General features: G+C 36.5%; 1 protein-coding gene and 1 long non-coding RNA gene across 2 annotated transcripts in view; one reads left to right on the top strand and one right to left on the bottom strand.

Moving 5' to 3' along the window:
* The window catches only part of LOC144381075 (uncharacterized), a 150,845-nt gene that overhangs the window by 121,795 nt on the left and 4,319 nt on the right, over positions 1–24,731 (top strand). The gene's annotated exons all lie outside the window — the stretch shown is intronic.
* NDUFS4 (NADH:ubiquinone oxidoreductase subunit S4) overlaps positions 3,641–24,731 on the bottom strand; it is a 112,761-nt gene continuing 91,670 nt past the window's right edge. Inside the window, exon 5 of the mRNA XM_036114468.2 lies at positions 3,641–4,178. Coding sequence (XP_035970361.1) covers positions 4,075–4,178 — 104 coding nt within the window. The 3' untranslated portion in view covers positions 3,641–4,074. The remainder of the gene's footprint in view (positions 4,179–24,731) is intronic.

Genomic DNA, 24,731 nt, shown 5'->3' with positions numbered 1-24,731 from the left:
GTTCTGTTAAGACATATAGGACTGGAGTGCTTGCTCAAAGATGTCTTCCTACAAGAAAAAGAATTCCCACACAATGTGTTGCACAGTTTCCTGTACATAACACAGTAAGTGCTCAGCAAACAGTTACTCTGATTATATCATTTGATGTTCACCTATCCCATTAGGTAAATACCTCTGTTTGGGAGATAAGCAAACGGAGATTTAGAGAAACTTAATTAACTTTATAATGATCACTGAGTTAGTAAGTGGTTGAACCAGAATTCAAGCCCAAGTAGCCTCAATCAATCTTTACCCACACAAAATGACTAGCAATTGCTGAACATAAGCTCCCACTTTAGGTCTCCAAGTAATATGAAAGCAGGGACCCTGTCAATCTTGTTCCACTGTGACCCCAGGGTGTAATGTAGTATATAGCACATGGTAGTCATCAAGTAAAAACTTATGTTAATGAACAGATCACCTTTTTGTCACTACAGTTTACAACCAAAAACTAGGTAACTTGGGTTCAGATTCAGTCAATAAAGGCAATAGCTTGGTATCCACAATCAAAATGATAGCACCAAAACTTTTAAGTTAAAATAGTGGGAAAAAGTAAGACAAATTTGTGTTGATAGTACACTTTAGGACTATTGATAGACTGTTTTTTTGTAAATTTTCTTTTACATACAGGATCCCTTAGCATAAGACATAGACTATAAAAATGAGAGACGTCTAGGTTATTCTCTCTTTTCAGATTTGTCATACTTACCCCAAAAGGAAAAAATCTCAAATACAACAAATGGGGGCCCTTTGATGCCAGTCTTACAGAAATAAATCAAATTACAAATTATACTAAATATGAACATAAAAGTCACTGCATCAACAGCACCTATAGAGTAATGAGGAAGATGTAAACAACCCAGAAACAGGTGCATTGATTTATTATGCAAATAAGGACCAGATATTACAAAAGAAAAGAACAATACTGAATTTTTTCAGCCAGTGCAGGAGGTTGCCTAGGAAGTTAGTTCTACCAGAGTAACAGAAATAGAGTGCTATGTTATATTAAAAGCCAAAGTGAAGGTGGAACGCTAAATCTCTTTTGAAAGGAAACTTGCTTGTATTGCCTTTACTGTGCTGGATACATACAGGTTTCTTTTAACTGAAATTTAAACTTACACTTTTTAAGTATCTGTGGAATTTTTTTTTTTTTAAAGATTTTATTTATTCGACAGAAAGATAGAGAGCACAAGTAGGCAGAGTGGCAGGGAGAGGGAGAAGCAGGCTCTCCGCTGAGCAGGGAGCCCGGCGTGGGGCTCGATCCCAAGACCCCAGGATCATGACCTGAGCCGAAGGCAGCCGCTTAACCAACTGAGCCACCCAGGCACCCCCTCTGGAATTTCTTAATAGCTCTATTTTAATATTTTGCAGAGTTTACTTGAACTAAAATTCTTTTTATTTTTCTTAAAGATTTTATTTTTTTATAAAGAGCACAAGTAGGCAGAGAGGCAGGCTCCCTGCCGAGCAGGGAGCCCAATGTGGAGCTTGATCCCAGGACCCTGGAATTATGACCTGAGCTGAAGGCAGCCACTTAACTGAGCCACCCAGGTGCCCCTTGAACTAAAATTCTAATTAAAGTAGTAATTAAAGTAATATGTATAATTTTCAAGCTTAAGATGGCAAGATATGAATTGTAGTGTATAAATATTTATAGTTATGTATATTTGATTATATAAATAATACATCCTTTTAGTAATACATTCAAACACTGTATTAAAAGTTGGAAGACCCAGGGTGCCTGGGTGGCTTAATTTGTTAAGTGTCTGCTTTCCACTCAGGTCCTAATCCCAGGGTCCTGTGGTCCAGACCCACGTCAGACTCCCTGCTCAGTGGGAAGTCCGCTTCTTCCTCTCCCTCTGCCCCTACCCCCCTTCCACCCACCCACTCCCATCCCCATGCACTCTCTCTCAAATAAATAAAATCTTTTAAAAAAAAAAGTTGAAAGGGGCACCTGGGTGGCTTAGATAGTTGAGCATCTGCCTTCAACTCGGGTCATGATCCCAGGGTCCTAGGATTGAGCCCCACATTGGGCTCCCTGCTGGTCGGGGAGCCTGCTTCTCCATCTTCCTGCCACCCCCCCCGCTTGTGTTCTGTCAAATAAATTAACTATTTAAAAATTAAAAATTAAAAAAAGTTGAAAGACCCAAGACTCTCCTCCCCCAGAGTCAATGGTAAAATCATGTTACTAGTTTCTTACGTATCTTGCCCAAAATATTCTAGATGCATATATTTGTGAGCACCTGCTGCTGCACCTCACCCCCAGATGTTATCTACTATTCCTATATTTTTCTAGTTAGCAATATATCTTGAACATCATTCCAAACAGCGCATAGATATTTCTTGTTCTTTATAATAGCTGTGTAATACTCCATTTAACTACATTCCTCTTTTACGTATTTTTTTAAAAGATTTTATTTATTTGACAGAGCGAGAGCACAAGTAGGCAAAGCAGCAGGCAGAGGGAGAGGGAGAAGCAGACCCCCTACTGAGCAGGGAGGCTGATGTGGGGCTTGATCCCAGGACCCCAGGATCAGGACCTGAGCCAAAGGCAGTTGCTTAACAAACTGAGCCACCCAGGAGCCCCTACATTCCTCTTTTAATAAACATTTAGATTGTTTCAACTTATTAGCTATTAGAAACTATTCTATAATACCTTTGTACATTCGCCTCTGTGTATATCTATGGGCTATTTGTCAGGATGAGGATTTTTAGAATTAAATGGAATACATGTTTCTGAAAAGAGACTGCTCTTCAAAACAATATACAAATTTACACTTTGATGTGTTTTATTTGCTGGGCTAAGTCAATGTGCTATTAGTGTTTTTATGAAATGTAATTGTGAGGAAGTACATAATTAGTATATAACTTTTGTAATGTAGAATTTATTAGTAATCCAAAGAAAAAATCTGCCATTAATCCTATTTTTCTATAACTAAAGTAATTAAAAGTATGGGATGTTAAGACAGACATGGGTTCAACTCCCAGCTTTGACACTTAGGATCTGTGTGATTTTGAGCAGGTTATTTAGTCCTTTTAGACCTTGATTTATGTCTTTGCAAAATGGGGGAAATAATAGTGCTTACCTAACAGAATTATGATGAAGATTAGTGTACAGAATGATTACTGAAGAGACTGACAGGAGTATGTGCTTGATACCTCATACTGAATGACCTAAGTGATTACAGACATAACAAGAACATATATCTATGTCTATTTTACAAAAACAACAGTGAATACAAAAAGTTCTCTAATAACGAACTGATTATTTTCTTGGAATCTTTCAATTCATAAGAATGTAAAATCTTCATCTGAACCCTTCACAGTCATGAATTTGAATTTCTGAGCAGAGTTTAGTATGGAACAGTTCATTCAGATTCAGACTCAATCTTAGAGAATATAAAATTCTAATTAAAGAAGAGAACCTCAGAGGCACTTGGGTGGCTCAGTCAGTTAAACGTCTGACTCTTGATTTCGGCTCAGGTCGTGATCTCAGGGTTGTGAGATCAAGCCCCACGTTGGGCTGGGTGTGAAGCCTGCTTAGGATTCTCTCCCTCTTCCTCTCCTTCCCAACCCCAAAAAATTAAAAAGAAGAGAACCTCAATAATGAGATTTGGGTTTATTAGCTTGCAATGTAATCTTGAATTTCTCTAACCTCAGATAAAACAAGAAAATTTCTAAGACAGTGTTATAATAATGATGGCTGGTAATTTATAAACACTATTAATTTGAGAATGGCTATAAAGAATCAAGTGTAAAACTTCAATGTTGCAGCTGATTTCAAGCATTCCTTTTAACAGATTTTAAGTACTGAAATTTCCTAGAGGTATGATCACCTCAAATCTCCTCTATAAATAGGAAACTGAAACATGTTCACTTTGAGACATCAAAAAACATTTAAAATAGGCACCACAAAATGTATTTGTGGTTAAAGGTCAAATTTATTAGGAGATTAAGAGATGTATTATACATGGACTATAAATACTGCACAGCTGACTTTTATTCACCATCAAGCACAGAGATATAGTCAGTGCCAACCTATTTTGTGGATACTCTTGTTCTTTTGTTCCAAGAAAAATTTGCACCATAAGACTTGGACTTGGGTTTTGGAATCTTCCTCTCTTCAATGTCATAGCTCCACCCTAGAAAACAAAAACAAACCCACAGAAACAGAATTAGAGAGGATACCTCAAGAGCACAGCAAGCAGAAGCTTTCATAAATTTAATGTTCATTTATCATGAGGAGTACATGTCAGCACATCTGAAATATAAATACTTAGTAATATTTTCCCTTATAATCCTGTGTGACAAGGGGGTCCAAAATATTGCTTGAAGATGATTTAACTATATCTCAAAAGCGTAACCCATAATGTGACTTCTCCTTGCTCAATATTCCTTATTCAATTACTGATGGTTACATATTCATGTAAAATTTTCTATTTCTCTATGTGGTTTAATATGCGTCTTCTTTAATAACTGCAGTGCGAACACTGAGCAATATAATCTGTCTCACTGTTTTCTAAAGGCTCATGCTAAAAGCAATACAGAAAAGCATACATGGTTATGTGTACATATCTATGTACAGTTACCTATATAAATGACAGAGTCGGAGTAGACCTAAAAGATTATTTGGTTCTGCTCTCTGGGCTTTGACAGGCTACTGATTAAATTCAAAAACTTTTTTCAGCAAGGGCTATCTATTTAGAATCCCATGGAAGTACTTGATAACAATGCAAATTCTTTGGCCTGACCAAAGGCTCATTGGGTCTAATTTCTGGTAGGGGCTTGGGAATCTGTACGTTAACTATTGATCCTGAGAGATTTTTATGCACAGAAGCTTGAGAACTACTGGCCTAAACTGTCTGCTTCTGGGAGTCTTTGTATCTTCTCTCCAAAGCCCTTCTCAGTGTTTTATAATTTTGAAAACTAGATTTATTCATGCCCATGTCTTCTGCTTTAAGTCCAGTTCCTCAGTTCTTCTAACGTGAACAATCCTTCAACATCCTCCTTCTTGAAGATACAATTAAGTCATTGTTCTATTCCCTAGTCCAAGCAACCTCTGTAACTTTTACTTTTCTTCATAAGATTCATTTTCCATCCCTATAATTTATCATTCTATCTGAGGACTTTCTTCAAATAACTCATCTTGAAACATTTGATCCATGGCTGCTGAATCATGCAGTCATGTATAAAATGTCCAAACTATTACATGTCTCATTAAGTAAACTTCTTGATCTTGTGAATTGTTATGAGTTCTAGTGCCTCTTGGTGGGTATAGTATTTGCTGCCACAAAAGCTTATATTTCACTAGCCCCTTAGAATGCAATTTTGCCACAAAAGTGAAGCCTGTAAAAATCAAGTCATCAAAGTATACTGCTACTACTGCTTATTTTAGTGTCCAAAAAGAGGAAATAATTCCATTGCTAGAACTCCATCTTCAAAGAAAGTCCATGTGCTATAAGGAAATTGAGAAGTAGGAAAGCAAATGAAACAAATGGTTTAAAAATACAAACGAAACATCAGAATCCAGGAGAGAAAATATTGATTCAATTTACTTGCTTAAACATAACCTTACTTTAACGGAGTAAAATTTTGAGTACTTTCTAATCCATTAAAACAGGAAAAAAAATCAGAAAGTTATGTCTTACTTTAAGAGGAGCTGAACCTATAAAATAAGTACATTAACAAGTGGCTATTTGCATTTCAAAAACTTTACTAACAGGCCTAAGAATAGTACCTACTTCATAGGTTGTCATGAGGATTAAACAAGCTTATTCATGTGAATTGCTTAGAAAATACCTGGCACTTAACAATCACTTATTGAGTTCTATGAAAAAGGTACTTTTCTAAAACCTTTATATGAATTAATATTTCCTTTATGTAACTGAGTAAACTGAGGCACAGAGTGGAGGTAACTAGCACAAGCTCACTTGGCTAGAAAGGGACAGAATCAGGATTTAAACAAAGAATCTGATTCTGGAGCTTTTGCTTTAACTAATACTGTGTCTCTTGTGGTTTATAGCAAGCACTTGATAAATAAGCTATTCTGTCTCAAATTTGATTTGCAACTTTCTGGTAACACATCTTCTATATGAAGTGAAGCATTAAAGTAAATAAAATTTCCATCACATTGAAACCCCTAATTTTGAAATTAAATACAGAAAGGAATTTTGGTAAGCAAATTAATGCTGTGACCTGAACATGATAACTTTAACATTATGAACTTCTCAAGCACTTCCTACATTAACCAGCAAATGATGCTGTTAATTATAAAAAATAATTCAATAAAGCAGGTATAGCAATACTTACTGAGCATTTGCTATTCATTTAATAAATATTATTGATTGCATACTCTGTGTCAAGGACTGTTGAGACACCAGAGGTAAAGCAGTGAATAAATTCCCAAACTTCTTCAAGTTAGCAGAAAAGAAATTGATAAGTAAATGCATGGTATACTAGGTGCTAATACAGCAATACCTATGATTAAAAATACATATTTTATGCTAATGAGCACTAAAGAAAAAACATTCTAGAGAGGGTACACAGGGAAACTCTCCCTCCCCTTAAGAAGGTCACATTTGACTGAAGATCTGAAGGAGATCAGAGTTAGCCATGTGGATGTCTGGGAAAAGAGCCTGAGGCATGTTCTAAGCCCTCTGCTAAGTGCTTTAAATGTATTTTTATAGAATTTTAAAACTGAGATCATAGGTTGCTTGGCTTATGAAGTAGGCATTTTATATGCCCCAATTTTATATTTAATTATTTAGGAAAAATAAAGCACAGAGAAGGTAAATAAGCAGCCTAAAGCCACATGGCTAAGTGGCAAAGTCAGGGTTTTAACCGAGGCTGACTTTAAAGCTATGTACCTAACCACCTCATAAATAAAACTGCATTTCTTTAAAAGCATCTTGTAATTTCAATTTTTATCTATTTCACCCATTTCCTTTCAATCTTTGTGATTTTGTAAACCCCCCCCTTAATTTTTATAAATGTGTTGAAAATAACTGTTTCAAGAATGCCTGGAAAGTAAGTCTATTTCTGCCATATGTCCATCCACCCCCACCCCGGTTGTGGAGAAAGGAAAAGGTTTCTAGTGTAGATTCTATGTCTGGTTATAATGATGGTTGGTAAGTTATCCAAGGCCTCCATGATCTCGTCTTGCCAAGTGATGGGTGAGAGAACCTATGCTCCCTCACCCCTGCTTCCCAACACACTCTCCAGCCCAATAAAAGACATTATAAGAGGAACTGAAGAAATGATAAAGTACTTGGACATATTTAGGAATTGGTATTATACATGAACATATACCTGATAATCACTCTCATTTACATGGTTAATCTGTCTTTCAATCACCAGGGAGAAGAAAATTTTTTTACTGTGTCAGAATGCAGACGTAGCTCTATTATCTGTTTTGCTCATGGAGTCTCAAAATGCTGTCAGGGTCACTGCAATGTGAGAAGACTGGGATTTTGTACACATAAAAGAACAACTGGTTTGGGTTTTCTCCTGGTAACAAAGGAGTGACCTGGCTCTTGGGAATTGTGAGCCAGATTATAGTTGCTGTTGATGGTGGTAACAACAATAAATAGAATTATCATTATAGGGACTGGAATGTGGATGGGCAAAGCATCTTGGGAAAACAAAAACATACATGGAAGAAACTAGCATTTGCTAACAGTATTCAGCTCTACATTATTGCTCTACCACAGCCACCTATGATTATTAGGATGTATTGGGGGGGGATCTCTTTTCCTCACATTTTTCTGTGGGAAACAACTTTGCTCCCAAACCTGCACAAGCAACTAATAACTTCTCTGATTAAGTAAAAGGAAAGAGGGGTATGAAGAATTCTAATGAGAACTCACAAGAGACTGAAACTCACCTCAGAGTCTACATAAATCTCCTTTTGGATTTTCTATCCATCACTGAGAAAACTTTTCTAGGTAGGACTGATGCTGGGATGAAAATTTGCTCTTTTGGGGGGATCTCTTAAGAATCTGACCACATTTCTAAGCATCCTCCTCCAAAGTGTTTACCTTGCAATGTGTGGATAAACGATTTTATTGGTCCTAGTATACTTCATACCACAATCTTTGCCAAGTTATTTTTTGTAATATTGTGGCAATATAAAGGCTACTGGAGCAAGCAGTGAGCTTTAGCTAAAAAGACAAACCATAAAAATAACAACACTTGAAAGGACATTAAACATTTGTACTTAATGGATAAGTTACATGAACTGTGCTTCTTTTCTACTTCCTATGTGAAGGTTGTTCTTAAAAAGAAAGAACATAATGTAACTTGCAAGAAATAGAATGTAAAAATTTAAGAATGGAATTTTGTGAAATGTTAAGTTGCTGTAAGAATTTTCTTTTCAACACTAAGCTTTTTTAAAAACTCAAGTTTCTGAATGAGATCATGGAAGTGAAAACACTTGCATTCTCTGAAGAATGCTTATACAAAATCAAGGTGTAGTCTATGACAGTGGTCCCAATATGTTGTTCTATTAGGACACTGAAAACCAGCCTTCACTCTTCCCAGCTGTGCAACAGAAGAAGATCAAAGCAACTGAGTCCAAAGCAGCTGCCCCAGGAATGGGGTAAGCTCCTAGGGCTGCCGTCACTTCCCACTGAGGAGAGCAGCCATATGGCACGGATTAACCACAAATCCAACCACCAGCACCTAAATGATGAGAAGCTGACTCCCTTTGCTGTTTCACACACTGGAATGCTTTCACAAAGATATTTTGATCTTTAAGCCCTAGTATCAGAGAAGTACCTCTGGCAAATACTGTAGTAAACTTAAAATGTGACCTGTAATATCTCATGCTCAATTTCTTTTTTGGAAAGATGCCCATTTATTTTGTTGATCTCCAGACTGTGGTTGAGATATTCTACTTCCTATGATATGAATGTTTGGTGTAATCTTCCAAATGCGCCCAAAAAACCCCAAAACCCAAAATTAAAGACCAAAATACATCCACAAAAGGCCTCTGAACAAAACCAGATCACGACAATTAACTTGTGAATTCTATGTATGAGACAGAAAATTAATTCCATTCACTTTTATTTACAGAACCATTTTACTTATGGTTCAGTAAGGCAAAATACAGAGAAATGTTCATCAGTGCTTTTATTGCTTGTGAAATGTTACCTCTAGTAACCTTGGTCCAAGTCCTATAAAATGTCTTTCTCCTGTAATAATCTAATCTCAAACCCTGACATTAGTTCAGAAGTGAATAGTTTAATGGTTTTTCCTACTGTCCATCTGTGTACAAATCGAGAAGCACTGCATAATTTGGCACAAAATGACATAACTCACAGTTGCTGCTAACAGAGGTATGGGATCAGAATAGAAAAGGCTTTGGGAAGCCACAGCAAGGTATGTGGATACTTGGAAGGTTTCAAGGGTTTTCACCAGGCTATGTACCCATATTATGCCTGGGTAAAAGCAAAGCATAAACTTTTAAAATATAATTTAAAGGGGGTTGGGGGCTGTGATAGTCTTTGAGGAATTTCATTTTAGAAGTCCCTCTACTTTGAAATTCCCAAGCACCTAGTATTTGGCGGGGGGGGAGGTTCAGATTAATTTGAAAGTATCTTAGATCTTCTTTTAGAAAATATTATGGAGAAATAACAGGGGTTGGGATACATTGGCAAAGCAATTCTTTCCACGAAAATTATATAAAATTATTTAAACAAGCAAATAAGGTGAAAATGTGAGGCACCTGAAAGATTAGTAACACCCCACACCTGCCACAGCTGCAACACCTCAAAAAAAAAAAAATCCCACCTTTGATGTGATAGTCAATGGCCCCCTTAAATTTTATCTTTTCAAATAATATAGTTGCTATACAGTATTATTTTGATTTCCAAGGCAGTAATTGGAACCACATTATTCAGAATTTGCCACAAAATAAACTGGTTTGTGTTCCAAAAGTACATGTGAAAATCAGTCATTAGAAATTGAGAACACATTTTTTTCTAGAGAAAGAGACTATACAACAGTGGTAAAGGTCCAAAAATCACTCTCAGAGATTTTGATGTAATTGGTTTGGGTGTGGTCTGTGCATAGGGATTTCCAAATCCCATTTAACCCATAATACACTAGGAACCTGACTAAGCCACCATGTATAACATTATGAGAAAAATTATTTCAGACCTCCAACAGGGAATCTAAATCTCTCTCCCCACCCAGCATGTCTGTCTGTCTCTCAGGAGTCTCAGCAGTTCAGGAGTCAGGCTGAACATTTCCCTGGCCACAAAGACAGCCAGTACCTTGGACTGGGGATTGAGAAGAAAGAATGACGAAGAAAAAAATTGGGGCTTCAACAGAAAATTATGGTGTCTACGGCATACCAGATCTCAGCCCTGACTATGGTCTTTGAGTTATTTTGAAACCCTGTAAGATGTAGGTGTGGATTCTGTATTTGTGAATTTGCCTGTTCACTAAAATTTACCTGTAACCCCCAAATCAATATTCACAATGCTTCCATGGTCATTAGTGACATGCACAGAGCAATGGAAATTTGAGTCACTCAACATACATGTTCCCAGCTCAACGTACATGTTCCCAGCTGAGGTCAAGCAAGGTAATGCTCTGTGCTTTCTTGTTTCAGATCACATACTGTAAACAAGTGTCCTTTTCGTGGTCCATTTACAGGGGCATTTGTGGCATTTTTGTGCTTCCTGTTGATGATTTTGATGTTTAAAATGGCCCCACAAGTGTAGTGCTCTAGCACTTTCTAGTGTTCCTAAGGACAAGAAGGCTCTGATGTACCAATATATGTTAGATAAGCTTCATTCAGGCATAAGTTACAGTGCTGCTGGCTATGAGTTCAATGTTCATGAATCAACAATATACATTAAATAAGGTGTTTTTAAACATTTGAACAGAATCACATTTAAAAAAGGTTATGTATGTATTGATTGGTTGACAAAATTTTGTGATCAGAGTCTCAAAAGAATCTAACTTTGTATTTTTCTTAGGAGCAGTATTTCAGTACTCGTTAATTTAGTGTTTTTTGTGAGTTTAGAGATCATAACTACCATGAGTAACAAGAACCAACTGTAACAGATAATATAAATTCTGTCCTGCCTGGTGACTCTTCCCCATCCCCTTTGGAAAAACCAGTTTTGTCTCCACTTGTAATTCATCTCAACATTCCTTTACTCCATATAAATTTGTGCCTTACTGATTTTTCCTTTGAACTGGTTATAACATCCGCCTAGTTCCCTCATTTCATGAGTAAACTAAATTCTTAAAAATGTATTTATCTATATCTATATTAGAGTCATGATTTTATCTTTTTAAGGAAATATTCTTTTCACAATTTTGGAAGTCCCACTGAGACACCTAATAGATCCACCAGCCAAAGCCTGGCAAACTTCTTCACCAGAAGTGGTATACCTTATTTTAAGCTCAGGTATGTATTTTCTTGGCCCCAAGAGGCAAATACAAGAGAATTTTGCTGATTTGATGTTTTCTATTTTTAACTTTGCTCTCTACTAAGTTTGGGAATTGGTTTTAGAGAGCTATTCTCTAAATAGGATGAAAAAAAAAAAAACCAGAAAATCTGGTCTATTGGTCTTTGCAGTCTATTTGAGCTCAAACAAATGAAGAATTTGTACTCACTGAGAAGAGAACAGCTCTTTAGTATGGACATAATTCTGTGTTAACTGTTAACCCATGACTGAAATTTTAGAACTGAAGTTATGAACTGTGTGACTACTGGTCTTGTCTACATGTCTGTTAATTCAGAAGGGTCTTTACTTCTCATTATATATGTATGGGTAATGTTCTTCTACCTCTACATGTCATTAATGAATTAAGATTGTAAAATCTCTTAGGCTCTGTTTTGATTAGCTTATAGGAAAAAATAAGTGCTTGTATAAGAATTCCTACAGTTCTTAGAAATCAAGGAAATTCAACTTCTAAATAGTCTTAATGTGCCAGATTTAAAAAAGGTATTCTTGGGGTGCCTGGGTGGCTCAGTCAGTTAGGCATCCGACTCTTGATTTCGGCTCAGGTCATGATCTCAGGGTTGTGAGACCGAGCCCCAGTGGGCTCTAGGCCCAGCGGGGAGTCTGCTTGAGATACTCTCCCTCTCCTTCTGCTGCCCCCACCCCCAACCCTGCTGGGACTCTCACTCTTTCAAAAAAAAAAAAAGAAACATTCTTAAAGACCTAAGGAACATTTAAGAATTCAAGTACAAATAACATAGGTGAATCTTGGGGCACCTGGCTTGCTTAAAAGAGCATGCAACTTTTGATCTCAGGGTGGTGAGTTCGAGCCCCACACGGGGTATATAGATTACTTAAATGAATAAATAAATACTTAAAAAATATATATATATATATATAATATTATAGGCAATCTATGGGGTGCCTGGGTGGCTCAGTCAGTTGAGCATCCAATTCTCGGTTTCGCCTCAGGTCGTAATCTCAGGGTTGTGGGATTGAGCCCTGCATCAGGATCTGCGCTCAGCACCGCCCCCTCTGCTCCTGCCCCCCCTGCTGGTATGTGCACGCGCGCATGCACACGCACACTCTCAAATACATAAATCTTTAAAATACATATATATAGGTGATCTTTGGCAAACAAATTTAATAATTTTTATTTAATAAAAGCTATATTTTCTTTAGTTTATTAGTGTTAAATATGCCAAGCACAGATCTTTATTCTATTTCAATATGTTCTTTCTAAACTTATATAAGTTTACTGATCAAATAAGCTAGCATTACTTCTGTTTAATGTTTATAATCCTAAAAACTATAAATTTGTGTTTATCCAAAATGATTCTTCATTCTGGTAATTTTAACAGTAACTAAGTTTTGTAGTATGTCACTTTGGAAATTAATTTCCAAAATCTTAGGTTAACGTAAAACCTCAGATGATGGGGGTGCCAGGGTGGCTCAGTCGTTAAGCGTCTGCCTTCAGCTCAGGTCATGATCCCAGGGTCCTGGGATCAAGCCCCACGTCGGGCTCCCTGCTTAGTGGGAAGCCTGCTTCTCCCTCTCCCTCTGCCTCTCCCACTACGTGTGCTCTCTCTCTGTATCTCAAATGAATAAATAAAAATCTTAAAAAAAAAAAAACTTAGATGATGTTAATGGGTATTTATTAGACATTTAGATCATTTCTAAGAATACTGAACTGATTACTAAGCAAAAATTTAAGTTTATATATATATATATTTAAAGATTTTATTTATTTATTTATTTGAGAGAGCGAGAATGAGAGAGAGAGAGCACATGAGAGGGGGAAGGTCAGAGGGAGAAGCAGACGCCCTGCTGAGCAGGGACCCCGACGTGGGACTCGATCCTGGGACTCCAGGATCATGACCCGAGCTGAAGGCAGTCGCTTAACCGACTGAGCCACTCAGGCGCCCTAAGTTTATATATTTTTGCTTTGTGTTTTTATATGGTACAGAGAGGCTGTATCTTTGGGTTTGTTAATGGACACATTCTTTTTTGCCACTTGGAGAAGTCTGACTATAAAGTCTTGCATGTGGTTGTAGAAAGTTGTTAGGTGAATTTGTAAGTTTTGCTAGTTTAGTTAAATATCAGTGTGTAACAGTTTTCAATGATCTAGCTCTCAGTTTTCTCTATGAAATCAGAGTTAACTTTGGTTAAAAGATATAATTAATAGATATGAGATTCTCCTAGGAGCAATAGTGGCAAAGAGGTATAACTTCGTATGTAAGGTAATGAGATGTGTTTCTGTTTACCAACGGAAAAAGGGAATAGTTAGTATAGAGGCCTCTTTTAGGCAACCAACTTGAACAACAGAAACCTGATCAAGGCAAAGGGGCCCAGAGTGACCACCAAGCTGAATGCAAACAGGCTCACTAAGCGACCTACCGGGAAACAGCCACAGGCCCTAACTGACCAATTACAACCAGGCACAGTTCCAAAGATTACCAAAAAAGGGAAAATTCCATACTCCCTCACTCTGCCCAATAACTGGTCCCTCACTAGCCCTCTGTCCCAATAACTGGTCCCTCACTAGCCCCTTTTTCCTTTGCTATCTTGCCCACCGTTTGTTCTGCTTTGGGTGAATTCTTACACCTCCCACACTGCAGCGGCCACCCTATCGGGTCGGGTCACTCCACAGTTAGGTCCTAAAGTAAATGTCCAAAATGAGAAAGAGAATGGTGAAAGACAAAACCTGAATGGATACTGAAAGTTATGTAAGCTTTGCAAAAACAAAGCTTTATTTGCCTTATAGTTATGTCCAAAAAATCTGAAAAGCTCTGAAATGTATTAAAATCTTACAAAGTTTGCTCAGTTTAGGTGGGCTTATTTCATTAGTTCGCTATTTACTGCCTCTACTTACAACATGAAGGGTTATTCTTTTTGTCTAATCTGCCTAGATTTCAAAGTTTCTGCGGCTTACCAGAATAACCTTATATGCTGACTTTAAGTCCTTAATGACTTCCATAAGAGCTCAGGATCTTTACAGTCATGTTACCTTTTATGTTTGTAAGTTTTATCATCCCTTTGAAATGAACAGTCAAGTACTGTTTGTCTAGTACCTACGATCCTATTCCTATCCTAAGTGTGCAAATCTACTGACATTTTTAAATTTTTGCCTCCCCAAAATAGCAGCCTAAATGTAAAATAAAAGATTCAGATTATCTTTGTACCTAAAACTATTTTCAAGATTTCCCCAGAAGGCCTCTGGGACTATCAAAAGGATGTATTCTTTTAACCTCATGAAAAGAGAGATACTGAAAATAATTAGGTTTACTTGACACGATACTATTGATGAGTGGTACTATAAGAGCTATCAAGTCAGAAGAGATGCTTAGCTCTCCTGAGGTTAAATCTATATGGGTAAAATGTTACTAATATAGTTATGCTATGTACTAAGTATACATTCTCAGTGCCCTCACTGTCCATGTTTTATTTATCAGAGCCCCAGTACTGCTTTGTCCGATATTAGTATAGGTTATCAAACACAATTTCAGTTATCTTTAAAAACATCAACTTGGCTGCATCTTCTGTAGTTTGGATCTCGTATCTTCTAGGCCAGTATATGTAAACTGGGAATACATATCACTAATCAATGGAGTTTTATTAATATACAAATGTTTAGGACCTTCCCCAGACTTACTGAATCTCTTTACTTGATCTTCTTAACATATTTCTGGTATATTCTTACTATATGTTTGGCACATTCAGGGTATATTACATCTCAGGATTATTATTTCTCTGTAAATATGTTCATCCATTTTTATAAGTTAGATGCACATTCACTGTCTTCTTTGAAACCAGGCTTTAATATTACAGATATTTTGTATATAACGTTTTTGGTATGACTTTAAGTTGCATTATTCTTGTTATGACTGTTTATATTTCATTTCTGAAATTTACCACTAATGTTAATTACAGCCATCTTAAATCTTTTATCATTTAGGGATAGATTTGTTTGTTTTACTCTGATGCTACCCTGAAAGCTCCTGAAATCAGTTACAGGCCAGAGTGCTTTGTCTTCAATAAAGACAGCCTGAGAGCTCTGTGGAGGAGGACTGTTAGGTATTCTTGGGTATAGGCTTATGATGGCATAATAATTCTAAGACCACACTAGTGGACTGAGTCAGGACTTCCAGAACTCTAGTTGAGCGGCAGATAAATTTATGATCCAGTGAAACAAGAATTATATAGGACTGAATGCACTAATGAGGGCTGAATGTAGTTTCTGTTTGGAGTATTTCTGATATTGTTTCAATGTTCTATTTTCTGGGCATTTAAGGAAGTCCTTTCCCTTTTCTCCTAAGGTATCTACAATTTAATAGACAGTGTTTTGTAAACTAAAATTTGTTATCATTTGTAAATGATTAGTCTCCCTGCATGACCCCTACAGAATTAGGGAACGCTTGTTGAATATTCTTATATTCATGGCAATATAGTTATTTGTACATGTTCAGTATGTCCTCCTTTTTATTAGAAAATAAGTGTAAACAATGGTTATGCAACGAGGGCCATACCTAGATTGACATATTTGACAATGATACTCATTTAATCAGATATGACCAGACACTTTTAAGGAACTAAAGTTTACAAAATCTTTCCAGGAAAGTGCCATGGCTCCAGGCTAACAAATTACAAAGTTCCCCAAGATGGTAAGGAACCTTTCTTTGAGGATCTTAGGATATTTTAGGGACCTTAAGAAGGGAGGAAAAATTTGCCCAAATTAATAGGCATCACAGAAGAAATCTGATGGCAAGTTATTTGTTGTGAAAAGTCTGAGATTCCTTATGAAAAATTTCAGCAAAGCAAACTTAAAGAAAGCTTATGTGGTAAAGAGCAGAACTTCCGCCCCCAAAAAACACGTTTTAGGCATAAGGATTTTGAGCTGGTTAAGTTTCAAAAAGCAGTAAACACAGGGAAATCTCCGAAAATGAAGAAAGTTCCCTTTTGTGAGGGAAATGAACATTTATAAGAGAAATCTCCATTTGTAAAGGTGTTTCCCACTCAGTACTAGGAAGAGGAGGATGACTAAAACTCTGGAAATTCAACCAATGGAAAAGCCTTGGAATTAAGTCTGCATAACAAATTATACCCTTGTTTATGGTGCTTTGCCTAATAACCTCCCAAGGCTGTCCCCAGCGCCCGCTCCCCAAATCTTTTGTCTTTATCTGGAGATGGTATTTAAGGTAGTGGCAAAGGCCATTTTGGAGTTATCAGTTTTCCCGGGTACATAGGAGGTATACATATTATTAAACTTCTGTTGGTTTTTCTTGGTTACATCTTTTAATTATAGGGAGCAGGGGGTCTCAGTCAAGACCTATAAAGTTAAAGGGAAAATTATTTATCCTCTCCTACAGTTGCAAATTATTCATTCTTGCTATACCTAAATAAATACTCAGGCCAAATATTAGCCCAATATTTTGTGATCATAAATAATCTTTGAGATTTTTTTTTTAATCACAGAAGGAGAAGAGTAGAAACAAATTCTGTTTCAGTAGAAAACTGCATTATCTATAGTATGCCCTTTCCCTTCCAGGTTATCAGATTTCAGCGTAATTCCTTGTCTTTCAGCTATTTTATCTCTTTTTAAGTTGTATGACTGATAGATATGCAAATTATGTCCTGTGTCCCACTGGTAGTGATTTAATTAACTGCCCCTCCCCCACAAAACCTCCATCTGTCTCCATTTGCATTCCTTTTTTCCACATACATTTGTGCTGTTTGGACTTTTACTTTGAACTGGTTATAACATCTACCTAGTTCTTTTATATTACATGAATAAAAAAATCCTTTAACACAAATTTTTATATCTTAGGAGTCCTGATTCTTAGCTTTCAAAACAAAGGTGTCTTTTTAACAGATGACTGAATGTGAGGTTGAGGCCCTCATTAGAAGGTTTAAGTTAGGTGGAAATCCAGACTTTGCTGCTGGGTCTACTTCTGGAATAATTCTAAGTCCTGGGCTGCAAACTCCAATTACCTCCTTATTTTCCTGAATCCAGGGCTCGACCTGTCTGCTTCCTCCCCTGCTTCTACCTTCTATTACTTCAGAGGCGGGTTTTCCTCCCCAATAGACCCACTATGGACAGAACGCAGTTTCACAGTTTATCCTCTATCCTCCCACTCCTGAAAGAAACCCTCCCCTATTTTGAGAATTTCAAAGAGTTTTTACAGCTAACAACAACGAGAAAAACACAGGGGGTAAAATGACCTACCAAAGGAAAGTCACAAAGTTTCAAATCAGATCAAACGGGGAAAAGGCCATTTCTGGTTTTCATTAGCATGTAAATGGTAGTAGATCCTAGCCTTCTACCATCGACATTTTTCCACAACTATCTTACTCCTCCTCTCTCCGTGATGCAGCTTCCTTCTCCTCCCCGCCCTCAACCCTATCATGAAACACTAGGAAAGACAAAAGCCACAATGGGTGAGAAAGGTGGGTCTTTTCAGTACACAAAGAACTAAAGTGAGGTTCATCTACATTTCAGAGGAAACCTCAGATACTCTTTTCTCTTTTTACAAAGAAAGGTTATCTTTGAAGAGTTCCTCTGGAATATTTGCTGAGCTCAAACAGAGACCTTCAGGATGAGGCCCTGGGGTTAAAGCCAAAAGACACAGAGTATTTATATTTTCTTTACTTAGTGTGTATGTTGGGGGAGGTTGAGAACTAAGATTTGGGGGAGTGGAAGGTAGGGAGCAGGGGGAAAAGCCATAGGGAGGGCATTCAATCTTCTTTCCCACCCCCTAATTTCACAGGATCAGCCCTCTGAAGAAGTGAGATATGGTGAGAAGAGAGACCTAAGCAAAACAGAAGCAGGGGGTAGTTACAGGAGTTATTAATAGCATGAAGAACTTCTTTTTAGTCTCAGAAATTATATATTCTTACATAAAATTCTTATATAAAAAGATGAACCTGCACAATACCTTATATGGTTAAGAAATGAAAAATGGGTGATTAATGGGATCTTGTGGTATAATATAGGTCTCTTTTAGCTATTTTATTTCATTATTATATTACATGTAACATAAGAGTTTCCACTTATCCTTGATTCATACTGGGTAAGAATAAAGAATAGAACTATGTTTCTCAAAAATATAAAATGTGAAGTTTCCAAAGTTGGATAAGGTTTTCATATTTCTTTTTTTTTATTATGTTAATCACCATACATTACATCATTAGTTTTTGATGTAGTGTTCCATGATTCATTGTTTGTGTATAACACCCAGTGCTCCATGCAGAACGTGCCCTCTTTAATACCCATCACCAGGCTAACCCATCCCCCCACCCCCCTCCCCTCTAGAACCCTCAGTTTGTTTTTCAGAGTCCATAGTCTCTCATGGTTCATCTCCCCCTCTGATTTCCCCCCCTTCATTCTTCCTCTCCTGCTATCCTATTTCTTATATTCACTATAGAATATAAGTGAAATATTTAGAATATGTTTAGAATATGTATAGAATGTATATTCTGTGCATTGCTAAGTACTATATAGGTCAGTGCTGTCCAACAGAAACATAATGTGAATCACATATAACTTTAAATTTACTTTTTTAAAGTTTGTTTATCTATTTATCTATTTAAGTAATCTCTACACCCAACGTGGGGCTCAAACTCACAAGCCCAAGATCAAGAGCTGCACACTCTTCTGACTGAACCAGCCAGGTGCCCCAGTATAATTTTAAATTTTCTAGTACCCACTTTAAAAAATGACTAAAGAAGTATGTAACATCTATTTTAATCATATTTCCCTAGCCCAATATATATCCAAAATATTATCACTTAAATATGTCATCAATATAGAAACTTGAGATAATTTTATACCAAGTCTTTGAAATACAGTGTACATTTTACACTTAACAGCACATTTCAAGGGCTATACAGTCACATGCGGGTACCATACTGGACAGTGCTGACCTAACTGAGGTGGGAAACAAAGGCAAAAGAAAAAAATTAAATTTCCTTACTGCCTACAGTCCATTGACAAGTCCTTGAAACAGAGTGACCTTCCTTGCAGAGCTCAGATGCCTCATGTTGACACTTTGCTAAAGGCAAATGGCAATCTTATCCCGACCCCCCAGGATCCTGTAAGTCTTCTTTAACATATAAAAATTCCTTTGAAAACTTCCTTTCCCGCTACCCCCCCAAGATACTCAGCAATCACCCTCCAAGCATATGGCCCACTGATACATATCTGAAGGGTCTCAGGACTGAGTTTTTACCAAACAGTAATAAATGACCTTTTCCTACAATAGCTAGCCCCCTCAGGATCCTGGAAACTTTGTTTCCAAAATTCCTTAGAGGCTTGTGCTGTCCCTAACCCCCTCCCAACTTGAAAGTATATAATCAGTCACCCATCACAACCCCAGTGCAGCTCTTTCTGCCCAAGGGTCCTGTCCACATGCTTTAATAAAACCACCTTTTTACACCAAAGATGTCTCGAGAATTCTTTCTTGGCCATGGCTCTGAACCCCAACCATTTCCTACATCATAATGATGATTTTTTTAAGATCTACTAGCAGCATAGTATCATATAAAAAATACTGAACTTAGAATCTAGGAACTTGGGCCTTATCAGTTAAGAGCTATGTGAGTGATCTTGGTCTTGTTTTATTAATTTCTAGGCCTCTGTATCCTTAAAAAAGAGTTTAGAACAAATAACTTACGCCTTGGAAAACAGCCCTAACGTTATGAAATAATCATAAGTACACTGGAATATACTTAAGTTTATCTGTTAATAAACTCAGGATAAGCACATTAGACAGAGAAACATTGGTTGTATTTTACAAACACACTAAAATATAAGAAACTGCTAATCATTCTATAATTTTCTTTCTCCAGTTAGAGGGAAGTAACAGTTCTTCTGAAAGACAGAACAAGTAACCAAATCAATTTAAAGTGATTTTTAAAAAGTTTAAAACATGATTTGGAGAATATAACATCACTAAATGTACAGTTCAAACTCACCAAATATTTACTGAGCACATTAAAAGATGAGTGGGACTGGGTGTTTTTTTCCATGTAGGTGCTTATAATCCAGTAGGAGGAATAAAATATTACAGTTTGAGTACAAGGACATGCCTTATTTAACTACTGATCCCCACCCAGTGCCAGCAACAAGAGTGTCTGATGGAATGCCATACAAAAAATACAAAACTGTACTATAAAAGCTGTAAGAAAGGAAAAAATTGCGTAAGTTAAAAGAAAGAGAAAGCACATCCAGTAAGGGGTGGGAGATGGAGGTGGGAAAGGGGAATAAGAAAAGGGAGCAGGAAAGAGTTAATGTTTCAACTGTATTCTAAAGGCTAGGTTGTAGTTCTTGGCAGGAATAAGGATGAGAAAGGGAACAACAGCATGAGTAAGGTTGTAGATGGAAGAAAATATACAAGCCTGGGGATAAGAGCAGGACAAAGAGTTGGGACATAGTAAAATAAAGCTAGGTCAGTGCTTCAGTGATGTGTTTATATTGTAAAGAACTTCGTTGTTGTTGTTTGTTTAGATTTTATTTTTAAGTAATCTCCACACTCAGCGTGGGGCTTGAACTCACAACCCCAAGATCAAGAGCTGCATGCTCTACCAACTGAGCCACAACCAGGTGCCCCTGTGAAGAACTCTGAATATCAGTTGAGAAGTGTATCTCTTAAGCAGAGGCCCTTCAAGATGTTTGCATAAAGAGTATTTTGGATTTAGAAAAATGTCACAGAACAAAGGGTCTTGGTATTAAGACTGTGTGCATATATATATTTTTATACAATGGTTTAGACCAGGCGTTAATACATGTTTTCTGTAAATGGACAAATAGAAAATATGTTTATTTTCTCTGGGGGCCTTATGGTCTCCGTTACAAATATTTAATTTTACTATTGCAGCTGAAGAGCAGTTATAGACGATACATAAATAAATGAATACAACTGTGTTCAAATAAAACTTGTTCATTCACTTACAGGTATAATGACCTTGTAAGCTAATGTTACTTAATGTCTCTAAAACCTCAGTTTCTTTGATCTACAAAATGGGGATAATTGTTCCTGCTTCAAAGAGTTTCAGTGAGGATTAAATGGGACGAATGAAAAGCACTTAGTAGAGTGACAAACTCATGCCTTAGTACTTATGAAAAACATTGTGATGATGATACTTATTACCTGAGTCTGGTAATAGAAGGCATTAAAAACTTCTAGGAAGCAAATGAATCTGAAAATCTTGTTCTTCACTGTACTGATTCTCTATAATATAATCTTTTATGTCAAGGGAAATGATGGTCATGACTTTAAAAAAAAAAAAAAAAACATTTAAAAGTGGGTGCCTGGGCAGCTCAGCTGGTTAAGCAACTGCCTTCCGCTCAGGTCATGATCCTGGAGTCCCGGGATCTAGTCCCCACCATCCCACCGGGCTCCCTGCTGAGCGGGGAGTCTGCTTCTCCCTCTAACCCTACCCCCCTCTCATTCTCTCTCATCCTGTCTCCCAAATACATAAATAAAAATAAATCATAAAAAGATAAAAATAAAACCATTTAAAAGTAAGGAAAACAAGAAACCTAAGAAGGGGATGAAAGGTGTAAGTTGTTCATTTTCAGAATAGTCCCTGAGTATACGAACTATCTTTTTTTTGAGGCAGCTTTACCCCAACCTCCTGTTTCTTGACACTACTGAAAGGCAAATATTTAATACTCCTAAATGGATAACTTTTGCCAGATTTTTTGTTTATTATCAACACAGAATCATCTATATCAACAGAAACATATTTTCCCTCTAGAGCATATAATAAGTTACTGGGCTACAAAGTAAAGAAATAAAAATATATGTGGGCCCATGAGCTTAATATCCTTAAGTCTATAGTTTTTGAGTATTAACCAATCCAATTTCTCATTTCAAAGAGGAAGAGACATGTTTATCAAAGGTTAAGTATAGTGAAACGTGACTTGCTCAAGATCTATAAAGCAGACAGTTATGGAATGAGAATCCTAGTTACTAGTCTCTGAATCCAATGGTTGTTACATATTAGTAACAACTTCTAAACCATTTTTTTCTAATGCTTTCACTAACCAGAACATTGGTTCACCCAACCTTCAACAGCATTAGCTCACAACAAAATGATGTTAGGTGTCGGGGGAGAGGGAAACCTTTTGAATGTCCCCATCCTATCCACCTACCCAAATGAGGCAAATCAGAATGGATAAGATGTGGGTAATTTGGAAAAGATCCTCCACCCCATGATTCTGTACCATTTCAATGATATGCTTAGCCTCACTGCCTCAGTAACTAGAGAAACAGGACTTTATACATAAAGTCTCTTTACATATAATGATCTATAATGCTGAATGTTAAATAAATGAGGCAGATCACAAGTATTATGTGAATTCAAGGGTGGACTAATCAGTGAGAACTCTCCCAGGAATGAGACTGGCTTCAAATTCTTGAGTAGAGGAATGTATTTTAGAAAGTAATTTTACCACATATCCCATGTCCATTATGTAGGTATTATGCTAGGTGCTGGGGACAAGGCAGTGACTAAGATGTAGGTTAAAATTCCTGATCCACTGTTAGCCTATAGTATTGTAAGATACTATCCTTAGTTAAGCTTTTTCAAGTTATACTGTCTACTGACTTTGATAATGCTCCTCAGTTTTCTTTCCCAGGGAGGCAGAAATTTCAACAGCAGCAGTGGCTAGTTCACACCTGCAATTCACATAGCAACTGTAGTCACGCAGTCCTGGTGACCACTTAGACATTAACCAGAGATTTAACAATTTAATTAGATTTCCTGTTATTAAACTCACATTGCAGACCTCAAATGAATAATTTTCAAGGTGTCAGACATGAAATATGGTAGGCTGCAAAGATGGAAAACATTAATAGAACTGTTTTTGATAAGCTATATTACAGTTTAATTAAAAAGCAATTTAATTTAAATCAAAATAATATTTTAAAGACTATGACCACTTTGAGAATAATTATGTAATTAAGAAATTTCGAAACTGCCAAGAACATGTTTTAATAAGGAGCTTCACTTACAAAATTTTTTTTTAGATTTTAAAGTCTAAAAAGAATAGGATAAACTTATATACAATTATAACGTAACTATGTTCTTACTTAACTATGTTCTAAACACTTCTATTAACTAATTCAATCCTCATAACAATGCCCATTGTACATAGGAGAAAATGGAAGTACAAAGACATACAAATAGTAAAAGACCAACATGGATCCAAGCCCAGGCAGTTTGGCTTCACACTCTTAATCATAAGCTATAAAAAGTAAAATATTTAAAAAGCAAGTATCTTAGATAATAACCTTTATGGAGCTTTCACATTTATATGTCAAATATGTTATATAACACTAATAGTCTTTTACATTTACATATTGCCTTAAAGTAAAAATATACTTAAATAGACATTATCTCAAATAATTTAGATTCAAATTCAACTGACCATTTAGAACAGAAGAATGCATTAGGTACAAACATACAGCAGTGCTTGTAAATCCATGAGGGAAAAATAGCAGAAATATCAGATGGAGAGAGGAAAGGGTCAGAACAAACAGTAAGTATCTATTTTGTATCAGGTACTAGACTAGGTACACTATGAGTTAAGTATCATGACTTCAACAATGAGAAAACATTAAGTCCATTATGAAATTAATCCAAAATCATGTAGCTTCCAAGTGGCATAATAAGGATCAGAATTCAGACTGGACTGACTCCAAAGCCTCTCTTCACTACCATGTTGCATGGCTTAATAGAAAATGAGAAAAAAAATTCTGTATTTTTGTTGATAGGAAAATCAATATAAACAACAGTTTTAGGTGGCTATCTCAAAAACTAATACTCTCTTAGGCTGCATTAATCTAATTATAGCTTTGAGATTATGCTTGGTACTATACCCACCATATCTAGAAAAGTGGCCCACAGACATTTAGGCTTACATGAAATTTTAAGGTACTTTAAGGAACTGTAAGGTAATTTAAGGAAAATTTAAGAATAAGGTAATGGTAACTATTTTCCAAATAAAGAGCTATTACGTAGAATTATAGATTTGAGATTTTGGATCAAAGTAAAAAGAATAAACAGAGGTCTCAAAACTGGAATAGGCTGCTTTATGAGACATTCAACTACAGTTTAAAAACAATGTATTAGTGATTTTGCAGAGGGAGCCATGAACAAGGTAGGAGCAGAAGTAGTTTTACTCCCTGCCTCTACTTCTAATTAGAGCATTTTGGCTTTTACATGTTATGTGGG

This window comes from Halichoerus grypus, chromosome 2, assembly GCF_964656455.1.
Source record: "Halichoerus grypus chromosome 2, mHalGry1.hap1.1, whole genome shotgun sequence".
Lineage (NCBI taxonomy): Eukaryota > Metazoa > Chordata > Mammalia > Carnivora > Phocidae > Halichoerus > Halichoerus grypus.
Note: the sequence above shows the minus strand (reverse complement) of the source record. Positions and strands in the feature narration are given on the sequence as shown.